At 31.5% G+C, this 20,890-nt stretch overlaps 1 protein-coding gene across 1 annotated transcript; it reads left to right on the forward strand.

Moving 5' to 3' along the window:
• The first annotated feature begins 279 nt into the window (after positions 1-279).
• Positions 280-20,867, forward strand: LOC149476138 (uncharacterized). Its single transcript, XM_089712091.1, has 9 exons — positions 280-453; positions 8,315-8,408; positions 8,929-9,104; positions 10,026-10,859; positions 11,165-11,339; positions 12,239-12,387; positions 13,900-14,071; positions 14,504-14,528; positions 17,716-20,867. The coding sequence occupies exons 2-9, from the start codon at positions 8,320-8,322 to the stop codon at positions 17,785-17,787; spliced, it is 1,692 nt and encodes a 563-aa protein (XP_089568217.1). The 5' UTR covers positions 280-453; positions 8,315-8,319; the 3' UTR covers positions 17,788-20,867.
• The last annotated feature ends 23 nt before the right edge of the window (positions 20,868-20,890 follow it).

Genomic DNA, 20,890 nt, shown 5'->3' on the forward strand with positions numbered 1-20,890 from the left:
GGTAAAATATTTTCCATCAACGATACTTTTCAAATTTTGAGTTCATTTATCATAGAACTTCCGTTTCAGTTTAAATATTTGTGATCTTTTTGTGATGATCGAAATTTGAAATTTGAAATTTTTTTTATTCGCTTATTTGCGGATTTAAGAACAGCTTTTTCATTTTTAACCAAATACATAATAACGTGATAATATCCATATTAACTACATTTTTAAATATCTGTTAAAAGTACTAAATGTCAATTTCAAGACAATCAATGTCAAATCCAAAGAATAATCAGATTTCAGAAAGTCAGAAACATTCACAAATCATTCTTGACTCTTGTCAAATAAAACCGTATTTTCATGTAAATAATCAATTCTAATGTTTTGTGTAAATAGTTAAATAAACAGATGAAATAAAGTGAGAAAATAAATAGTGTTCAGTGTTATTTTGATCGACGACAGTGTAAAGTAAGTTGATTTATTTACATTTTAATTATTAAGCGTTACGTCGTATTTGCATCCTATATCGCTTGTTTTTTTAATTAAAAATATTCTATTATCATAAATGTAACGATTATTTAATTATTTACGTAGAAATTCGTGTGGAACAGAGCTATTTTTCCAAAAAAAAATTTTTACGTGTCCTAGAAAGATATATTGATACATGTGTAAAATGCTTGTGAGTTGTGTGTTTTGAGTCCAAACTGCTGTCATTATTAGGTAACATCATAATTACGTTCATGGTCCATTTCCCAAAGGTAATTCATGTTTTTATTTACAAGTTTCACACAATATTACGTAAATTCGTAGAAACTACAAATTTTGTGTGTTGTCCTTGAAATTTGGAAATTACTCTCTCATTATTATTTTTGTATTCAGCCGGCTGAACATATGTTTATTAAAGACACTATTTGGATAGTTTAAAAATGGTTTATCACTACATAGTATAAAACAAAGTCGCTTTCTCTGTCCCTATGTCCCTTTGTATGCTTAAATCTTTAAAACTGCGCAACGGATTTTGATGCGGGTTTTTTTAATAGATAGAGTGATTCAAGAGGAAGGTTTTAGTATATAATTTATTAGGTTTTAGACAAAGCGGGCGAAGCCGCAGACGGTAAGTTAGTTTATTCATCTAACTTCGATATTCATCTAAAAGAACTGGTCAAGTTGGCAAGTACTAAAATAGACATATTATTTGTTTATTTATTCAAATAAGATACCTATTATAGCTATTATAGAAGGTCAATATAAACAATTGTTCTCTTGGGTCTTGACAGGACATGGCTTGTTTAGCAAGTATATTTATACAATTAAAATTACTCGCATTCCAATGTGCAAAGCACGCACAGAAGTGATGAAAACACCTCACATCATTTAGCAGTTATTAGCAGTTATTAGTTGTTAGTCAATACTAGCTTTCCACCTGTATTACCAAAGGCATTTCCCATGGAAATTAGATTTTTCACTGCGATAAAAAGTAGCTTACTACTTTTTATCGCAGTGAAAAATCTAATTTCCATCTACTAGAGTCATATAAGTATCACTCTAGTCTCCTTCATCTATGTAATTAATCATGTAAAAAAGACAAACAAACAACCCATTTTCTCATACTATAATATTTTGAAGCTGAAGAGTTTGTTTGCTTGATTGCACGTGCTAATCTCAGGAACCACTGGTCCGATTTGAAAAATTATTTTTGTGTTAGATTATCGAGGAAGGCTATATAGGCTACTAGTGGTCCGCCCTGGCTTCGCCCGTGGTACCTAGTACCTACATGTTTAAACTATCCTATCTCTCAAGTTGGATAGAACTGCACATGTTGTGCGAATTTTATTATAAACGGTTAAGTGGTTTAGGAGTCCATTGAGGACAAACATTGTGACACGAGATTTATATATATTAAGATATATCTTCACGTTTAGACCAACAGGAGCAGAGCCACGCGGGTTAAACCTTAGCTAGGTTTGAATAAATAAATGTTTGAGTTTAAACTTTAAGCTTCATAGACCTGGAGCAATTTCTGCTATTATGAAATAATATTTCAAATTTAATTTCAAATCTAGACATAGTTAGCAAGTTTTAAACTCATTTGAATTTGAATTAAAGTTATCATACTAAAATGGAAAATTCTTTGTTATACTAATGATGTATTTAAACAGCTGTACTATACTTAACAATGTTTTTTCCAAATGTTAGTATTTTATTAAATAAATAATTCACAAATATTTTACTTTATAATACTTGTGAATAAGTAAGTATCCTTGGTACAGTGGTTAACGCGTGAGCGTAATACCGAGGGGTCCTGGGTTCGATTCCCCGTGGAGACGAAGAAAAAAAAAATGTCTCGTTCTTCATCTTCGTAGGACACAGAAGGCTGATCATCTACTTGTCCTTAAAGAAAATCGATCAGTGAAACAGATGTATAATGTATCTGCCCCTTACCCCACTAGGGGACATGGGACTTCACTTGTGAATAAGATGGAAAATAATCAATTGTTGTAAGAATTAATGTTATATACATAAAACAAAATTCTTTTATTTGGCACCAATTGATAGTTAATAATATAACGCTACTTATGTACCACATTTCGAAAATAAAAATAATTTAATTAAAAAAAATTATATGGTTTGAATTAAATCTGTCCGTTTAACTGTCCGTTTACATATAGATAAAAAAAATAGTATGCTGCTTATCAAATCGCAACTTTTTTACTTTAAAATTACGATTGCATATACAAAAAAAATTTCTACATGAAAGTATTTGAGCTCAAGTTTACTGCGAAAACTTAACGTTATTCTTGTATGGGGTCAAGTTTAACCACGACCTAATTTACGTGCGAGTGGATAAAATTATATAAAAAACCGGTCAAGTGCGAGTCGCGCTTTGTATAACGCATTTTAATACAACCCACGTCAAAGTATCTTTTCATTTTTTAACGTACTAGCTGTGCCGCGTGGTTTTACCCTCATTGCTCTGCTCTTATTGGTCTTAGCGTGATGATATATAGATATATGCATATAATATAGCATTCTTTGTACAGTGGTTGACGCGTGAGCGTATAACCGAGGGGTACTGGTTTCGATTCCCGGTGGAGACGAAGAAAAAAAAATGTCTCGGTCTGGCAGAACACAGAAGGCTGATCACCTACTTGTCCCTAAAGAAAATCGATCAGTGAAACAGATGTATAATGCATCTGCCCCTTACCCCACTAGGGGACATGGGACTTCAAAAAAAAAATAACATTCTTTGATAAATAGACTATCTAACAGTGAAATAATTTTTCAAATCGGACCCGTGGTTCCTGAGATTAGCGCGTTCAAGGAAACACACTCTTCAGCTTTATAATATGTATTAGTAAGTAGATATTTTAACGCAGTATTTAACGAATCATTTAAATATTATTCTTTTTTCTCAAAAAAATAAACGTCTTGAGTATGTACTTCGTTTTTTCAAGTAGGTCAAAGAATGGATAACTTTCGTCGTAAAAAAATATTGGGCTCAACCTTTTACGAGAAATGTCACAAACTTGAAGGTCAGCTTTGAGTCATTTAAGTTATTAATAACTTTGACAATTGCTTATTATTATTTAGTCATACGTTTTGAGCTGGCAACGACGCCGCAAGGTGACTATGTAATTTTGTCTTTAATGATAAACACATAAAGTTATTACCGATAAAAGTAATACATAATATATAAATGCTAAAGTTTGTGTATATTTGTTACTCTTTCACGCAGAAACGTCTGATCGTATCTAGGTGAAGTTTGGTACAGATTACATTGCTATTTGCTAGCTAGTCTATAGACATACTAATATTATAAAGCTGAAGAATTTGTTTATTTTTTGAACGCTCTAATCTGAGGTCAGAGGAACTACTGGTCGGATTTTAAAAATTCTCTCGGTGTTAGATAGCCCATTTATCGAGGAAGGCTATAGGGCTATATATCATCACGCTAAAGACCAACAGGAGCTGAGCAATGCGGGTAAAAACTAAAACCGCGGGGCACAGCTAGTAAATAGTAATCAACAAATAACAAGGCATTGACTTTTGATCTTACTGATCAATGTATGATTGTTTGATAGGAGATATGAATGAAGTAATTGAAATAATATGTACTTGTATCAGTCGATTCTATATCACTACATAGTAGAAAACAATGTCGCTTTCGCTGTCTGTCCGTCTCCATCTTTAAAACTATACGTAGGTAACGGATTTCGATGCGTTTTTGAAGTGAAACTTCTTTATCGGGCTTGTAACATTTTTTCGTTACGCGTGACATTTTTCCGTTACGCGCCATCTTTTTCTTATCCCTACCACGCGAGATTCGACGTATTTCTGTAAAGTTGCATATATGTAGTAAATTAATTTTGAAAAATAAAGGTCATAAAAAAGTTTCACTTCTTACGTACGTACACTAGTACACGCACACATTTTTTTTAATAGATATATGTAGTAGTTTTTGAGGAAGGTTTTATTAATATTTATTTTATTAGGATTTACGGTGGTTTTATGTCTAAAACTTTTCATTCTGTTTTCACCAACGGATAGTGTAGTTCTACTGGAAGGATATAATTTATTAGGTGCGAAAGTGAGCGAAGCCGCGGGCGGAAAGCTAGTATATTTATATAAGTTAAAATTAAAATTCACCACACACAGAATATTGTAACTGCTCAACGTTTTTAACTCGTAGTATGATATTACAATATTAATTAATGTACTACGTGCCTTGCTAAATGATAATAGTTATAAACATAACATCCTTCATAAATACACTAGCTGTGCTCCGCGGCTTCACCCCCATTGCTTCGCTTCTGTTGGTCTTAGCGTGATGATAATTATATAGCCTATAGCCTTCCTCAATAAATGGGCTATCTAACACCGAAAGAATTTTTCAAATCGGACCAGTAGTTCCTCAGATTAGCGCGTTCAAACAAACAAACAAACAAACTCTTCAGCTTTATAATATTAGTATCAAATAGCCCATTTATCGATTAAGGTTATCCATACTAATATTATAAATGCGAAAGTAACTCTGTCTGTCTGTCTGTTACTCAATCACGCCTAAACTACTGAACCAATTTTCATGAAATTTGGTATGGAGATATTTTGATACCCGAGAAAGGACATAGGCTACTTTTTATCCCGGGAAAATGACGCAATCCCGGAAATCCCACGGGAACGGGAACTATGCGGGTTTTCTTTGACTGCGCGGGCGAAGCCGCGGGCGAAAACCTAGTATTATATATATCATCACGCTAAGACCAATAGAGGCGGAGCACTGCGGGCACAGCTAGTTTAATAGAAAAAAAGGAAAATATGTAAAGAATGGAGCATAAACCAGCGACTTTTTTGTACCTAGGTACTATTGAAGGTAAACAGTTTTTTATTGAACTTCCTGATTGATTCAGAAACACCAAAAAAACAATTAAAACCAATTTTACGAAGATCACAAGTCGATTGTTTATAAAAACTAGCTTTCCGCTCCTGGCTTTGCTTGCGTTCACTTCACATATTTCTATCCCCTATTATCACACGTACTTTAGATTTTTTGTCATAAAGTATCATACATCCTGTTACAAGCTTATGTCGTAATTCTGCTTATAATTTCATCGAAATCGGTTCAGTGGTTAGGCATAAAAGCGTAGATGAGAGAAAGAAGAAGAAAGTTAGAAGATATGTTAATTTTCCCAGAAAAAAACAATGTTTTAAGTTATTTTTATGTGAAAATGAATATGAAATACTGATGAAAGTATTTAAATTATAATGCATAGACAAAATGTACATTTTAAGTGAAACTTCTTTAGGCGCGTTGAGAGTAAAATTTCAAGGTCGCGTCATGGCAATACCGTCACGTCATGGAGTATTGAGTAAGGTGACGATTTAGGGATCTTTCTTTTTTTCCAAATATCTTCGAATCTTGCCAAGAAATTTCATTACTGACACGTGTGCTCGGCATACACGCTTTTTTTGGTATCTATAACTAGGTAATCATTTTAAAAAATTGTCTCTCTTCCGGTTAATCTCTGAACATTTCTAGTTTTATTCTTGTAAATGTTTTAATAAGACTTACAAGATATATTTCGAAATAATTAAAGACGGAAATCGTTTTATTTATAGACATATTGTATAACAAGGGAAAACCTCAGAAGCAAATAAACAAACATACTAATTGGATCTAAACACTGGCAAATTAATTAAATTTGCTGCCCAATTAGTTCCAACATTGACCTTGGTCGACTTGCGTTCGCTGATCTGTAAATGATTTGCAGGTTAAGTACACTAACGCGCGGTCAGCGTAGTGATGGGTTACTGTTATGGCAGATGACCTCTATTGGTCATCTCTTAGATTTGATCGTTAGTTATGATGTTATTGCTTGCATTTAGTCAACGTTGAAAAATTCAACAAAAATAATAATACAGGCTGTGCCTTGCGGCTTCACCCGAATTTTTCTTAGCCCTATTAGTCGTAGCGTGATGAAATATAGCCTATAACACTCCTCAATATATTGTCTATCCCGTATGCCGTGTTTGAAGATCGAATATTGTAATTGGTAACCTATAAACACCTTTTTACTTAAAATATCATTGCCCCGGATTGAAATAAGTGATAAAGTATTTCCACGCTTGAAACAGCGGGGTAAAACTAGCTTAAAATTAATTCCAACAAAGTGTTTATTTGAAAAAATGAGTCATTTAATTGAATAGTTTGAAATGCATGCTAATTATGTCCGTGATAATGGTCTAGAAACTGAGTACTATAGAAAATGCTAACAATGACTATTGTTAGATTAGGGTTAGCGCACACTGCGGGGGCTGCGCACATTCAATAGGCAACGCGAGGAGGGTGACAGACTGTTGTGGCTGCAGTGATAGGCATGCGCGTGGGGTAGTCGCGACTACATACGAATGGATTGCCAATGGCAGGCGCGCGAGGGGTACCGTGAGCGTTCCCACCGGAGATCCCGGGATCCCCTCTTTACTTGCGCGGTAGTAGGCCACCGTGAGGTTTTAGTCAGTAGGAGTCTGACATAACCGTGCTGCTGCCCCCGAAGCAGTCGGTATTCATGATGAATTTCCTCACGTTAAAAAAAAAAAAGGGTTAGCGCACACTGAGATGTGTACTTGATTATATTGTTAAGGAACTTTACAGTGTGGAAATTTTCGATGGGATGGAAAGTACTTTAAATATTGAAGATAACAAATTTTGCTGACAGGAAACAGATTTTCGAAAATTCACTTGCATCGACCGGGAATCGAACTAACCAAAAAAATTAAATTTGTTATTCGATAAAATCGACTCGAACAATGGTGAAGATAGTTCTATTTCGTTTTAAAAATAAAGGAATGTTTCCTTTCAGCAAAATTTGCTATCTCCATTATTTCAAGTACTTTCCATTCCACCCAATCGAAAATTTCCACACTGTATAGTGTATATCTATTGGAATAGCATAAATGTTACGCATAAACGGCATATGAAATCTTAAATCGGCGATGGTAAATGTTAAAACTATGTTATGACGATACAAAAGTGCTTCAAGAAGAAGTCTTATTGAATAAATAAATGTTTAGAGTTTGAATTATGTATTACGGTTCGATACTTACATTATAATTTATAGATAGAAATACTTGTTTTTTTTTTTAATTAAAGGAAGTCAATCTTGACCGATTTAATCTTTTACCAATAGAAAGCTGCTAATATAATTATAAATTATTCTTCAGTGTACGCTGACCGTAACTATTTATGACATGAATAAGTAATATCGTTATTAACGTTGATTAATTAAAAATTTCTTGAACAAACTATACTGCCTTCATTCATATTCATTTTAAATATTATATTCAACTAAAATATAAACATACAATTTTAATAAAAACAACTAGACTCACAGTCACGCTCAAAAATTATCTGAATCATAACTCTGCCTATGCGTGTAATAAGCAGAGTTTTATAGGCAGATATGTAATAGACTTTGAACATTACTACCACGGTAATAAGGTCTATATTTCAATGTATGTTTTATACAACGCAATTTGGACATTTATGACGAGCTTCTTATAGACGTTTATAGTACGTCAATTATTATTGAAGTGAAACTTCTTTATCGGGGTTGGAAAAAAATTTAGTGTAACATTTTTTTTGTATACGCGTGACATTTTTCCGTTACGCGCCATCATTTTCTTATCCCTACCACGCGTGATTCGACGGATTTATGTAAAGTTGCTTGTAGCAAATTATTTTTTGAATAATAAGGTCATAAAGAAGTTTCACTTCATACGTGTGTACACTAGTACACGCACACAATTTTTTACAATATTATTCTCTTTCCAGCATTGATGGCACGTGATGACACGCAACAATGGGAAGACGATGACCAGCAATACTCCAGTAGAGATAGTGATGATAGTCCGTTGTTGTCGTACAGGTAATATCCCCTTGAGGTATGGGCTAGGTGTGATTTAGAATCTCTTGGGTCAGATGCATTCTATTATATGAAAGGATCAGGGGATAAGTCTTTTGCGATTTTCCAGACTGATGTTCATACTTTCGGAACCCAGGACTTCTCAATTTTTTTTTTCATAATATGGAAACTACTCTAACAAAAAAAAATAACAGAAAGTCATGTTTAATATGTGTGTATGCTGAGAATCAATTTCTCTTGTGGTGATTGTTTGCCCCTATTGTAATTTAAATGTACATTTAACTTATTAAAAGTGAAAACGTTGCTGTAAAAACAATTTACGTATTATTTATCAGTTCTTGGAAATAGAGTTTGTTAAAATTATCTCTTGGTAATCAACCCAATCACCAAATGTATAGAATTTAACAAGGGGGTGTCGCAAGGTACCGCTCTAGGTCCTATGCTTTATAATATTCACATAAATGACAATAGAGCTGATTTTTGTATTTTTTTTGCATAATTTAAGTTAGATATTTAATTTCAGATACGATAGGAGTAGAAGGTATGCACCGTACAGTAGAGAAATTAAACCGGAGCGAGAGAGGCGGTGGCCGGTGACGGTGATAGCGAAGTTTTCGCTGTTCAGCACGGCCATGATACTGTTCTGTGTTTTAATGTACATACCAGTTTATAATAGGGCCAACGACCAGATGCCAAAAGGTAAATATACTTATGTAATTACATATTTTTACAGTGTATACTGAAGTTTTGTAGTAATAAGTAATTGTATGTTTTTTCAATAGAATTTCGTATTTTACATGACTTTTTGTTAAGGAATAGGCGTTGGAAATACACAAGCGAAAATGTGGCTAGTAAATAGCATATTATTGGCTAATTTCACGACTTGCCGATAGACTCTTTAAAAGTTTTTATGCATTATTGGTTATTTGAATTAAAAGATAAGCTAAATAGAACATACCAAGTAGTGAAATTAGTTTCGTAAATATAATTTATATTACCTAACCATCATTCGTCGTTTCAATGTTAAAATTAAAAATATTTAACTAACTAATAAGTAACTATTTAACACATGATTTAAAAGAGCACTATGGAGTTTCTTCTTCATTCTTCCGGTTCTTCTCCATAGATACTGCTTTCCGAATCGGTGGTAAATGTTAAAATATGTAATGACGTTTCAAAAGTGCTTCTAGAAGAAGTCTAATTGAATAAATAAATGTTTGAGTTTGAGTTAACTCATTACAATAAATGTGAAATCGATTGCAATAAGCATACGATAGTTTAAATAAATTCCACTATTATCAGCCGCCGTGTTTTAAATTGCAAAATTAAAATATTAAATAGACTATTATGTTGGTATTGAGTATGTTTAATTACCTGTAGTTCGGGTTGGATATGTATAAATTTGCATTAGTTACTATCTCTATAATTGAAGCTTCATGCCTTCATGTCTTGCGTTTTATGTTAATCACAAAATACTATTATTATTTAGTGGTACTATATCAAATACTGCGTAATCGATTTAGAAAATTAATTTCGTTAGTGATTATAAATTACTACTTCCTTGACTGATATACTAAGATCCGAATAGTTAATCTTATAAATATAATTCTTAACTTACAGTAGCCGTAGCTGGCTGGTCGATACACACAAATAGGGATACGAAAATATACGTCCAACCAGACAACGTAACAACAATACACGAACCGAAAGACGTATGTCCCAAAATCAGTAGAAATAAAAAGAATAACCTCTTTCTTCTCATAGTCGTCTGTTCTTCCACAATACATTTCGATAGGCGAATAGCAATACGAGAAACGTGGGGAAATTACAAGAATTATCTGAATTCGTCGAAAATTTTCCACGCAGCACACGAGAAATACAAACATTACAATTATACATATGATTTATATAGTGAATCTAATAATACAGTAGATAGAAAGAAAAGGGGCATCTCCAGTTTTGGTCAGTTACTTCCAGAGTTGGCGAAGGCATTAAAAGATAATATAGTAACAGACGGACCAGTTGAAAAGCGCTTCGAAGATGAAAGCGATGAAAAAATGTTGCCAGAATTCGATATGAACAAAGAATTGGGGGAAAATGAAGAAGAAGATTACGATTATGAATCTAATAATAACATAATGAAAATACCCCCAAAAGGTTACGAGGATAACATTGATTTGGACAAAGTCATTGCAATGTTGAAAAATGTGAAAGATTTCCCGAAAGAGGAGATTCTAGAAGAAGAAAGTGGCAACACTGTACCCGATTTCAAAGTTGTGTTTCTATTGGGGTTGCCATCTAATGATAATAGTAGTGATATCCAGGATAAAATAGATGAAGAAGTAGAAAGATACGGGGATGTTATTCAAGAGGGTTTTATTGATTCGTATAACAATTTAACTCTGAAGTCAATAATGATGTTGAAATGGGTTACGAATAATTGTAATGAAAGTGGTGAGTATTATATACCAGTTATTTCCTAAGTTAGAAATAGGTCATAAAAATGTTTCTCATTTCCGTATTTAAAAGGCAGTTGAATAAAACATCGGTTACCCTGATTCATTTTCTTTCAAAATTGCAATATAAAATGATTCGCTACAATAAATTTTGGAAGGTTTATCATAAATTTTCTGTGTATTCAGGATATTGAGCGTTTTTCAGACAGTCTAGACAATAATTTCCTTATTTCTTTTACTCTCCATTTTTAATTCTTATTTAGTCAGTATATTAGTTAACAAAAAGTTATTTTGTCATTACAGTGCGGTACATCCTCAAAACTGACGACGATATGTATATAAATGTGCCAAATTTAATAAGTAATTTACAAAACCGGTCGAAAATACATGATGAGGGTAGTCAAAAAGAGAAAGAGTATCTGTTGATTGGAGATCTTATTTGTGGGGCGAGACCTGTCTTGGATACGAGTAATAAATGGTAAGATTGGCTCTTTCTCTTGCTATATATCTATCTCTGTCTCTCTTTATTTCCCTACTAGCTGTGCTGTTTAAATCAAATCATTTATTGCATACAAAAATACAAACATACCTATTTGCAACCTTGCGCAGTTATTGCAATACAGTGAATCATTATTGAAGTGAAACTTCTTTATCGGGGTTGGAAAAAAATTTGGTGTAACATTTTTTCGTTACGCGTGACATTTTTCCGTTACGCGCCATCTTGTTTTTATCCCTACCACGCGTGATTGACGTATTTCTGTAAAGTTGCATATAGTAAATTGTTTTTTGAAAAATAAGGTCATAAAGAAGTTTCACTTCTTACGAGTTTACACTAGTACACGCACACATTTTTTTTATATTATACATTTACATTATAAAATATTATAGTAACCCGCATTGCTCCGCTCCTATTGGTTGCTAATGATATACATATATAGCCTATATGTTGAGCCGACCTGTTAGTAATATTTATGCAAAATTTAAATCCGTGCAGTACTTTTTTGAGTTTAGTCCGGACATACATACAACCAAACAGGCAAACAGACAAAAATTATAAAATGTATATAACGATTGTAGATCCCAAGCCCAACTATTATTTTAAACAAATATTTTATAATACAGCTTTGACTTACCTACGATTTTATTAAATCACTACATAGTATAAAACAAAGTCGCTTCTTCTGTCCCTATGTCCCTTTGTATGCTTAAATCTTTAAAACTACGCAACGGATTTTCTGCAGTTTTTTTTAATAGATAGAGTGATTCAAGAGGAAGGTTTTAGTATATAATTTATTAGGTTTTAGACAAAGCGGGCGAAGCCGCGGGCTGTAAGTTAGTGTATAGAAAAGATATAATTATATACCCCCCTCCCCACAGGTACAGCCCCCGCTACATGTACGGCGGTAGCGTGTACCCGCGGTACCTGTCTGGTACGGGGTACGTTTTCTCAGCGCCGGCCGCGCATGCGCTGTACAGAGCCGCGTTGAGAACTAGCTACTTCCATTTGGAAGATATTTATATTACTGGTGAGTTTTTTTTGTATTATATAGAAAAATTGCTATGAGAGAATGTTGTTGGTAAAGTTTCATGTTTTTTATAATTAAATATCATTACAATACATAAAGTGTAAACAATTTCTGCAAGACAATGCCAATATAATAAATAAGGTTTTATAATTTGTATAAGTAAATGTTTTTACAATATATAAAGTATCACATTTCTACAAGTCAATACAAAAGTATCAAAATTTCTATATGTGAATATCAATGCAATACATAAACCACCACGATTCATGTAAACGTCATAAAAAACATAACGTGTTACAATTTCTACAAGTTAATGTCAATACAATACAAAAAGTGTTACAATTTTTACAAGCAAATGTACAACAATTCATATCACTATAATGTATTTTTCATATTTTTTTTTTGTAGTAATTTGACATGTATCCCAGCACTTGGATATGTGGCCTAGTTAAGATAATAAACATTTTTATTACTAGGTTCACGATTTGAAATTAATACATATTATTATGTTTATAGTGCAATCTAATAAGACACAACATCTTTACAAATACAAATCAATCGGACATTTTTTTGTTAGGGTCCCGGTCGGTGCAGATAGGGCGGAGCGCAGCGCAGCGCATTTTCATTTAAAAGCGCAGCGTTCTACCTTTCGCATGTGACGCTTCGATGCTCCTCGGGAATAAATAAATAAATATTATAAATATTATAGGACATTATTACACAAATAATTGTTGTTATTTGATTTTGAATATTATTTTAATGAGGACAATGTCGATAATAGTTTGACAATCGAAAATGCGCTGCGCTCCGTCAAAACTGCCCTAAGTATACTTGAGTATAATACGTTGTGTACTATGTTGACGTATTAATTTCTAGGGTATTAATATTCTCATATTAATATGTAAGGTGGAAAATAGGCGACTGTTACTCATCTTGTATTGTACGTCAGTGTTAAAAAAAATTGATTGGACATTTTTTGCCGTCTTTTCAATAGGCGATCGTTAGTCTTTTTGTATAGTACGACGATATTGACGTATTAATATCTAATTCTAAGGTATTAATATCTTAGGCATTTATGTTTTCATATAAAGCGCATCACACACGGTGAAGATATTATAATATTTTATGTTAAGATTCTCTAATATAAAATATTACAGTATCTTAAGGTATCCGGTATCAGCGTTCTGACCATCATTTTTCTTTTTGTCATTGCGTACTAAGACCCCTGTAGAACCGCCATCCTGTTACAAATGACCCACAAAATTTCGCGTCATTTGTAACAGGATGGCGGTTCTACAGGAGTCTTAGTACGCAATGACAAAAAGAAAAATGATGGTCCGAACGCTGATACCGGATGCGTTAAGATACTGTAATATAAAATATAACAGTATTTTAAGATAATATATTATAGTATCTTCACCGTGTGTGACGCGCTTTATACGTTAATATTGACGTATTAATATTTAAGGTATTAATATCTAAGGTATTAATATTCCCATATTAATATGCAAGGTATATGCGCGGCTCGCGCGTCACCCCGCGTGGTGCCGCGCGACGAGCCCGGCTTCACGTACAGCGGCGGCGGCGCGTGCGCCGTGCACGCGCGGCTCAGTGCGCACCGCGTGCCGCCGCGGGCCATGCGCCGGGTAGCGAACTTACTGCGGGCAGAGCGGGTTGTGGACGGGTGAGTGGGGGCGGGGGGTTCATAGTGGGGTGGGGGGTGAGCCTGCTGCGGGAAGAGTGGGTTGTGGAAGGGAGTAAGGGAACCCGGGGTCCATAGTGGGGTGTTTGATAACTTACATGAGTACTTATAATAGAAAAATCCTCATTTTTATATTGCCTTTTCTGAAAATACTGAAAATACTTGAAAATCAGAACATTTTCACATAGAATCATTAAAATGTCACAAAAACTACATACATACAACATATAAACATATATAGGTTGTTACAAGTCTGTTCCCATAAGTCTGTTCCTTATTGGTACATAGTTAACACGTGAGCGTAAAACCAAGAGATCCAGGGTTCGAATCCCGGAGAGAACTAACAAAACGACAAGTTAGACTGACAATAAATGTAATGAATTACAATATAATACAAATTGTATTATCTTTCAGGTGCGAGCGAAAGCGTCTTACGCAGGTAAGAAAGGATCGTATGAAACCCAAACAGTCTACGAAAAAACTAGCGAAAATAAGCCTAAAATTCATATAGCGTTGTCATTTCTTGCCGAGCCGGTATGAACGTTGAATCTCATGGAATGATCTGTTTACACGATACGACACGATATCGTGTCGTAACGAAGTTTTATACGAAACGATATTGCAACAATCGAACAAATGTTGAAATAGCGATCAAGTTTAATTCTCATTTCTTATACGTTTGTTAGTTACGGAATTTTGATACTAGATACGTACTTATAACGGTTTTTAATCTCGATTTAGTTCTGTTTTTTTTTGGGTTTTTATTACAGTCAAATAAACTGATGCGTTAAAAATATGATAAAAACATATGTGACTATTTCAATAGCTTACTTGAACAATTATATTCATTCGATTAATTAATAATTATTATTAAAACTTAATTTATATCAGAGCATGGTGGCTAATCTCAGAAAACTAGAAAACTATACAAAATATAATATGTATAATAAAAATACTTTTAATGCATCAGATTATTTAAAAATCTCTTTATTATTTAAGTTACGAATATTTCTTAAGCTATAATTGCGGTTTAAAATAAAATCGTGTTTTAAAACCGTAATATCAAGCTTACTTCAAGCTTGTAAGGGTGATAGGAATGTTAGATTTTAATAGTTTAGGCGTTTATAAAAATCATTGTGATATATGTATATGATAATCATATATTTATACGATTATAGAATCTCGTACAGCGGCTTAAAGTCGATTTTTGATTGTTAGGATTTTTTTGTTATTTTAAGATCTCCTAGATTTTGGTTTGATGTAACGTTAGGTAATAATTATTGTATGTATTAGATCTGTTGTGAAAATTTTATTTGCTATAGCTATAAAATATAAGTACAAATTTTTGTATTGTATTGTAATTTGTAGTGTTTGTATTTGGATGTATTTTTTTATTTATTTGTATTACATTGCTTGTTTTTTTTTTTATAATTATTGTGTGTATTACATTTTTATGTCGCGGATTGGATATTATTATAAATTAGATATTATTATAATGTTTTTATTTATATCATACGTGTGTTTTGAAAATTATTTATTTATTGATGTTAACAATATATATTTATGTGGTTAGAAAAGGAAAATATTTGGCCAATTTGGTAGGTAGGTAGTATTATCAATAGATTACTACGATAATAATTAATTAATAATAAATAAATGTATGTTCATGCACGTACATAACATCTCTCGCCATTTGTTATATTTTATAAGAAAATTAATAATTATAAAAAAAAGACGGGTTGCACTCCGGGAGTGCCGGCAGAAGTGAAAACTTGATTATTAACGTTGAGCATGTTTGATATTTTGGAATGGTATCCGTCTTACGCTTTTTCGATCAGGTCACGTGTCCTGACGCGAGTTTAAGATTTTATACCCATTACAGAAAAAGTGCTCAACGCCGCTAAATAAGTTTTCACTTCAAAAATCTAAAAAATATATGAATCTGTATGTATCTTGGATTTTGAGTGTTACATTTTTAGTCGTAGGTGGTGGATTGCATGCATTTTTCTTTCTTTTAATGCGACCAAAGAAGTTTATATAAAAATGCCACTATTTCTTCTTATAAAGTAGTATAAACGACAGTTTCACAACTTCTGAATATGTTGCGTTTATCTGTTAGTTAAAATTACAAATGTATGAAGATTTGTGTCAAAAAGTACTAAATAGACTATCAGCAAGTTGTGAATCTGATCCTAAATCTCGTATATATTCAATAAATATAATAAAATTATCCATTTCACAAATATAGTTCCGAATAAAGCAACGAAGTTTTTAAATTATTTCGTTATTTTCACCGAAACTCAACTATTTGCAAGTATTCTTATGAAGTCATACAAAAGACTACACTAATTACGTTAAGCTTATAGATTATAGACACATAGTAAAACGAATAAATGTAATTATATATCTGATTAGTAAAAGTATATCAGAGGTACGTGGCTACATTTTTGGTAGTGCAATGTAATATAAGTAGTTGAATACGACTCAATCCCGTCGACTTTGTAGGTAACGGGTTAAATGGCCGACGTAAATGAATCTGATAAATATGAACACAAATATTTTGAAAAACGATCTTCAGATGATGGAGGATTGGTTGAGTTGCAAAGAAATGTGCAGTGGTACATAGAACCTCCACTTTCTAGTCTGTTTACTATTGAAAAAAAATTTCGTATTGAGTAAGAAAGTAGTTATTTATAATTCTAATATGTAAAGCCTAGCTTGCTAATACAAAAATGATACGAATAAGTAAAAATGTATCTCAATATTCATATAGAAATAAAAATTTTCATTTTTTTATCATCCATGACTACATACATCTTGTATGTGTATATTTCTCAGATTTACTTGCGGTCACCGTTTGGGCTATTAGTTATAAGGTGGTGTGATATCATTTCCTTCCACTAAGGACAAGGGAGTAATGGGTGCCTTGAAAATATAGATATTTATCAAAGCAGCTTCATAAACGTGTCATAAATCATTAACAAACTACTATTCCTTTTTAAACAGCGAAGTTTCAATCTAGCTGCTTTTTAAGTACGAGTTGAATATGGTTATTAAGATTAAAAAAATAACCATTTATTTAAATTTTTAGACAACTCCATGTTAAAACATTTACATCAAACGAACATAGCTAGAGCAAGAGTATTATTTCGTGATCTTTTAGTGTCAACGAAAATATTCGGTATTCGGTATTCGGTGTTGTTCAGTATTAGAATATTGCATAGAATCTTTTCGAACGTACTAAGAACAACGAAAGAATGCTCTATGCATGTTTACAATCAAGAGAATTTGATAAAGTGAGGTTAGAATGAGCATTCGCTCGTTTGATGTTGATGCACCGTTCGATAAAGTTTTCTTCAAAGCTTCATCGCATTTCAACTAATAATTCTAGATGATTATGATTATTATGATTACCGACACGTTTATGAAGATATATATCGGTTATGAGCTGTACGTTTGTTAATACAATAATAAATAATTAATAATACATTATTCAAAAAGTTTTATTCGTAAATCGAAAAGTTTCCGCACTTATCTAAATATACTGCATGTACCTAATTTAAAATTGTCAAACGTGATTCGGTTAATTTTTTTTATTTCAATTATTTTTTTCTCCGCCTTTACAGATGAAAAATCGGCAAGGAAGGATATACATAATATACAAGTACCTTCGATTGTTCGTGAGCAAGCAATGCTAAGGAAAAACGTCTGTTTATGTACTTTACCAGGTATATAAGTGTTTCAAAGTTATATTAATTTTATTATGAAATGCATTCAAAGACTTGAAGTTATTGAAGTAAGTGATTTTACAGTTCATGAACTCTATAACCCGTCTCGAATAATGCAATTACTGTGTATACTTTTAAAACGTCTAGAATAGTATTTTATATATTTTATGAATCAATTTTTATCGATATTCCCAATTTTGTTTGTATCTTTAATATTTGCTTGGCGCAATATTTATTTCTATTATATATTTGATACAATTTTTATACAATTTTAAAATAATTACACACCAGGTTTTGTAATGTAAACAGACGTTACAACAATCGAATACAAATACATACATATAGTCACAATAAAAATATTATATTTTTGTATTTTATGTATGGGACCATTTTATTATCTCTTTTTTTGTATATTTTATTTCGTAGAAATTGTGATAAGACGAAATGTTACTTTTTTTTTAATATTTTACTATTTTAATGCTCAATCATACACAATCTCTTAGTTTTAAGCAAAATGCCTCGATATATTATTTGCTACAATTATTTTTAGTTAATTTTATAATTTTATTGAGATTTATACGTATTACAAGCCTTTTAAATATAATAAAAGGTAATATTATTCTGAAAATTTATATTTTAGTTCATAGATCGCAATGATAGTTTGTCATAACAACCCTACAGTATTTCAACTTTGCTTTAATACCAAATCTGATAGAGTGAAGAAATAGCACGCAGTTGTGAGCTTTTTAAATCTTTAAAGCTACGAATTCACATATCGTTTTTTTACAAATACCATATACATAATTCTAATTTATGTGCCCTTTTAGAGTGGAATTTATAACCCAATGAGAAATATCTAGAATCTTATTATTTAATTTTTTTTAAATGGTTGTGCTAAAAAATTATACATTATGAAAAACTTTCTTTATTATTACTTTGACGATACGAAAAAATCATTATATTTATAATAATTATATTATTTTTATTATATTGTCTTCCTTTTTAAATTGCGTTTGACAATTTTATATTAGTCAATATTATAAATTTAGGTTTTATTTTGTGCAAGATATGGTAATGAAGTTATATGATTTTTAACAATTTTAAAAGAAAAGAATGAATGAATTTTATTGTTTTAACTTGATTTATGTAAACAACATCACAATTTAGAAATTTTCCCGTGGTATGCGTTATCTTTTATCGTTAGAAGATAAATTCATGAAATATCTATTGTGTACAATGAAAAAATGTTTGCAAAACAAAGTATTTGCTTCAGTAATCTTATTATTAATTAAATTATATATAAATTAAAGTCATTTCAAATTTATTTAAGGAGACTTGAAAATAGTTTGGCCTGTGTTAATAAAAGATTTTGATTTATAAATGTTTTTTTTCATCCACAATTTATCACAAGAAAATAGTACTTCAAAGTTATCAAATATCTTTTACGCATACCATCGCAAAAATTGCGAACCGTCAAAATATGTACACACACACAGTACGTAATAAATATTTTGAAAATAATTCTTATATGTTCATAATATTACAAAATTCTTCAATAATGTGTAATTCTATAGTTTCTTAGTTTATTAGTAAATAAATAAAGATATAAGCCATATTTACAGCTAATTTTGTTTGGTTGTATAGCGTGTAGTCCACTATTATATTTTTATTAATATATTTGAAATTGGGCCATTTTAATTCGTTGTTATGGGTGAAGCAATTTATAAAATCTATTAGATTAAGAATAAATTTCCGTAATGGGACCTGAATATTGTAATGTGTGCTTGTAATTGTAGTAATTCACGTATATATATTGAAAATCCAATACGAAATAGACAATAAAATGTTTGCGCTTTTGACTTAAGGGTACAGCTCATGCTAAATGTTTAAGGATGTAGTCATTTTAGTATTAATATTACATTATGCTTAAAATATTGTTACTTATATATATAAAGTTTATATGCTGAAAAAAATTTTCACTAAAATCAATAGTTTTTGAGTCGTAGGTCTGTATGTTAAAAATTATCATTAGTGTAGATACCATAAAAGTATATAAAAACGTGATTTTAACAGACAATTAAACTTATAATATAGAAGATGCTTCTAAGTTGTGTATTTATTATGTGTGTGAGTATTGTTCAAATAATTTTGTCAAATATATGACCTTACAATGTTTGAACAACTGTTTATTATAAAATATCGTTTGGGTATTTTTATAGCTGATTATTATTTGTTTCGTTTCTTAAGTTTATATGTTAAGTTTGAGTATCCTGTTAATAATTATATACTCAATCTTAAGGAAAATGTTTGAAAATTGTAACATGACAGTATTTCCTCTTATTTTGTCACTACTATTTTTAAGTGTAATCTTCAAATTAATTTAAAATCAAAATTGTTTAAATATATCCTATATCCTATATATCCTTAAAGATTTAGCATGAGTTCTGGGAAGGGAGGTATGTAAAATTCTGTTAAACAGAAATTTGTCCGATATTCAAGCTCTCACTTCCTGTTCGATTCCATCAATTTTTGTACAGTAATATACGCTATTATAGTATGACGTAAAATGTTTGCGGCTGTGGCACGCCTTGCAGATTATATCAAATATTATATTGAAAATTATATACAAGAAATATCATATGAAATGTATAGAATCATTGTTTTATAATTCGCATGTGTGAAAATAAAGTAACACATGAAATAAATTGTATTATTAAATCCATATTGTGTGATTATCTCAGATGTGTCATATTATACAAAATAATAAACTTTGAAATACGTATTCAATACAAAAGTACAATTTTTGTGTTATTTTAAACGTAAAGTATAAAATACTTGATATTGTTGTTGAAATTGTTTGTATTAGATGTTTTTGTATTTCGGAAATACAATTTGTATTTGACACATCTGAAACGATGTTGCCATATTATTATTGTAAAATAGTTATTTTTTCATATCTAAAGTATTGCTGTAATAGCTTTGCCTTGTCAGTCCCATACGCATAGTGTTCTTAATATTGTGATGAATTTATAATAAATTGATGAAATCAATGCTCTGGAGTTTTATTTTAGAA

This window comes from Colias philodice, chromosome 28, assembly GCF_061535455.1.
Source record: "Colias philodice isolate Cphi_HAF_F1 chromosome 28, ilColPhil1 Martin Lab GWU primary, whole genome shotgun sequence".
Lineage (NCBI taxonomy): Eukaryota > Metazoa > Arthropoda > Insecta > Lepidoptera > Pieridae > Colias > Colias philodice.

Excerpts from the sequence above, each read along its gene's own strand:
- LOC149476138 (XM_089712091.1), top strand. The coding sequence starts at position 8,320 with ATGGCACGTGATGACACGCAACAATGGGAAGACGATGACCAGCAATAC. Across the intron at positions 11,340-12,238 it reads TTGGATACGAGTAATAAATG|GTACAGCCCCCGCTACATGT; the intron begins GTAAGATTGGCT and ends CCCTCCCCACAG. Across the intron at positions 14,529-17,715 it reads AGCGAAAGCGTCTTACGCAG|ATGAAAAATCGGCAAGGAAG; the intron begins GTAAGAAAGGAT and ends CCGCCTTTACAG.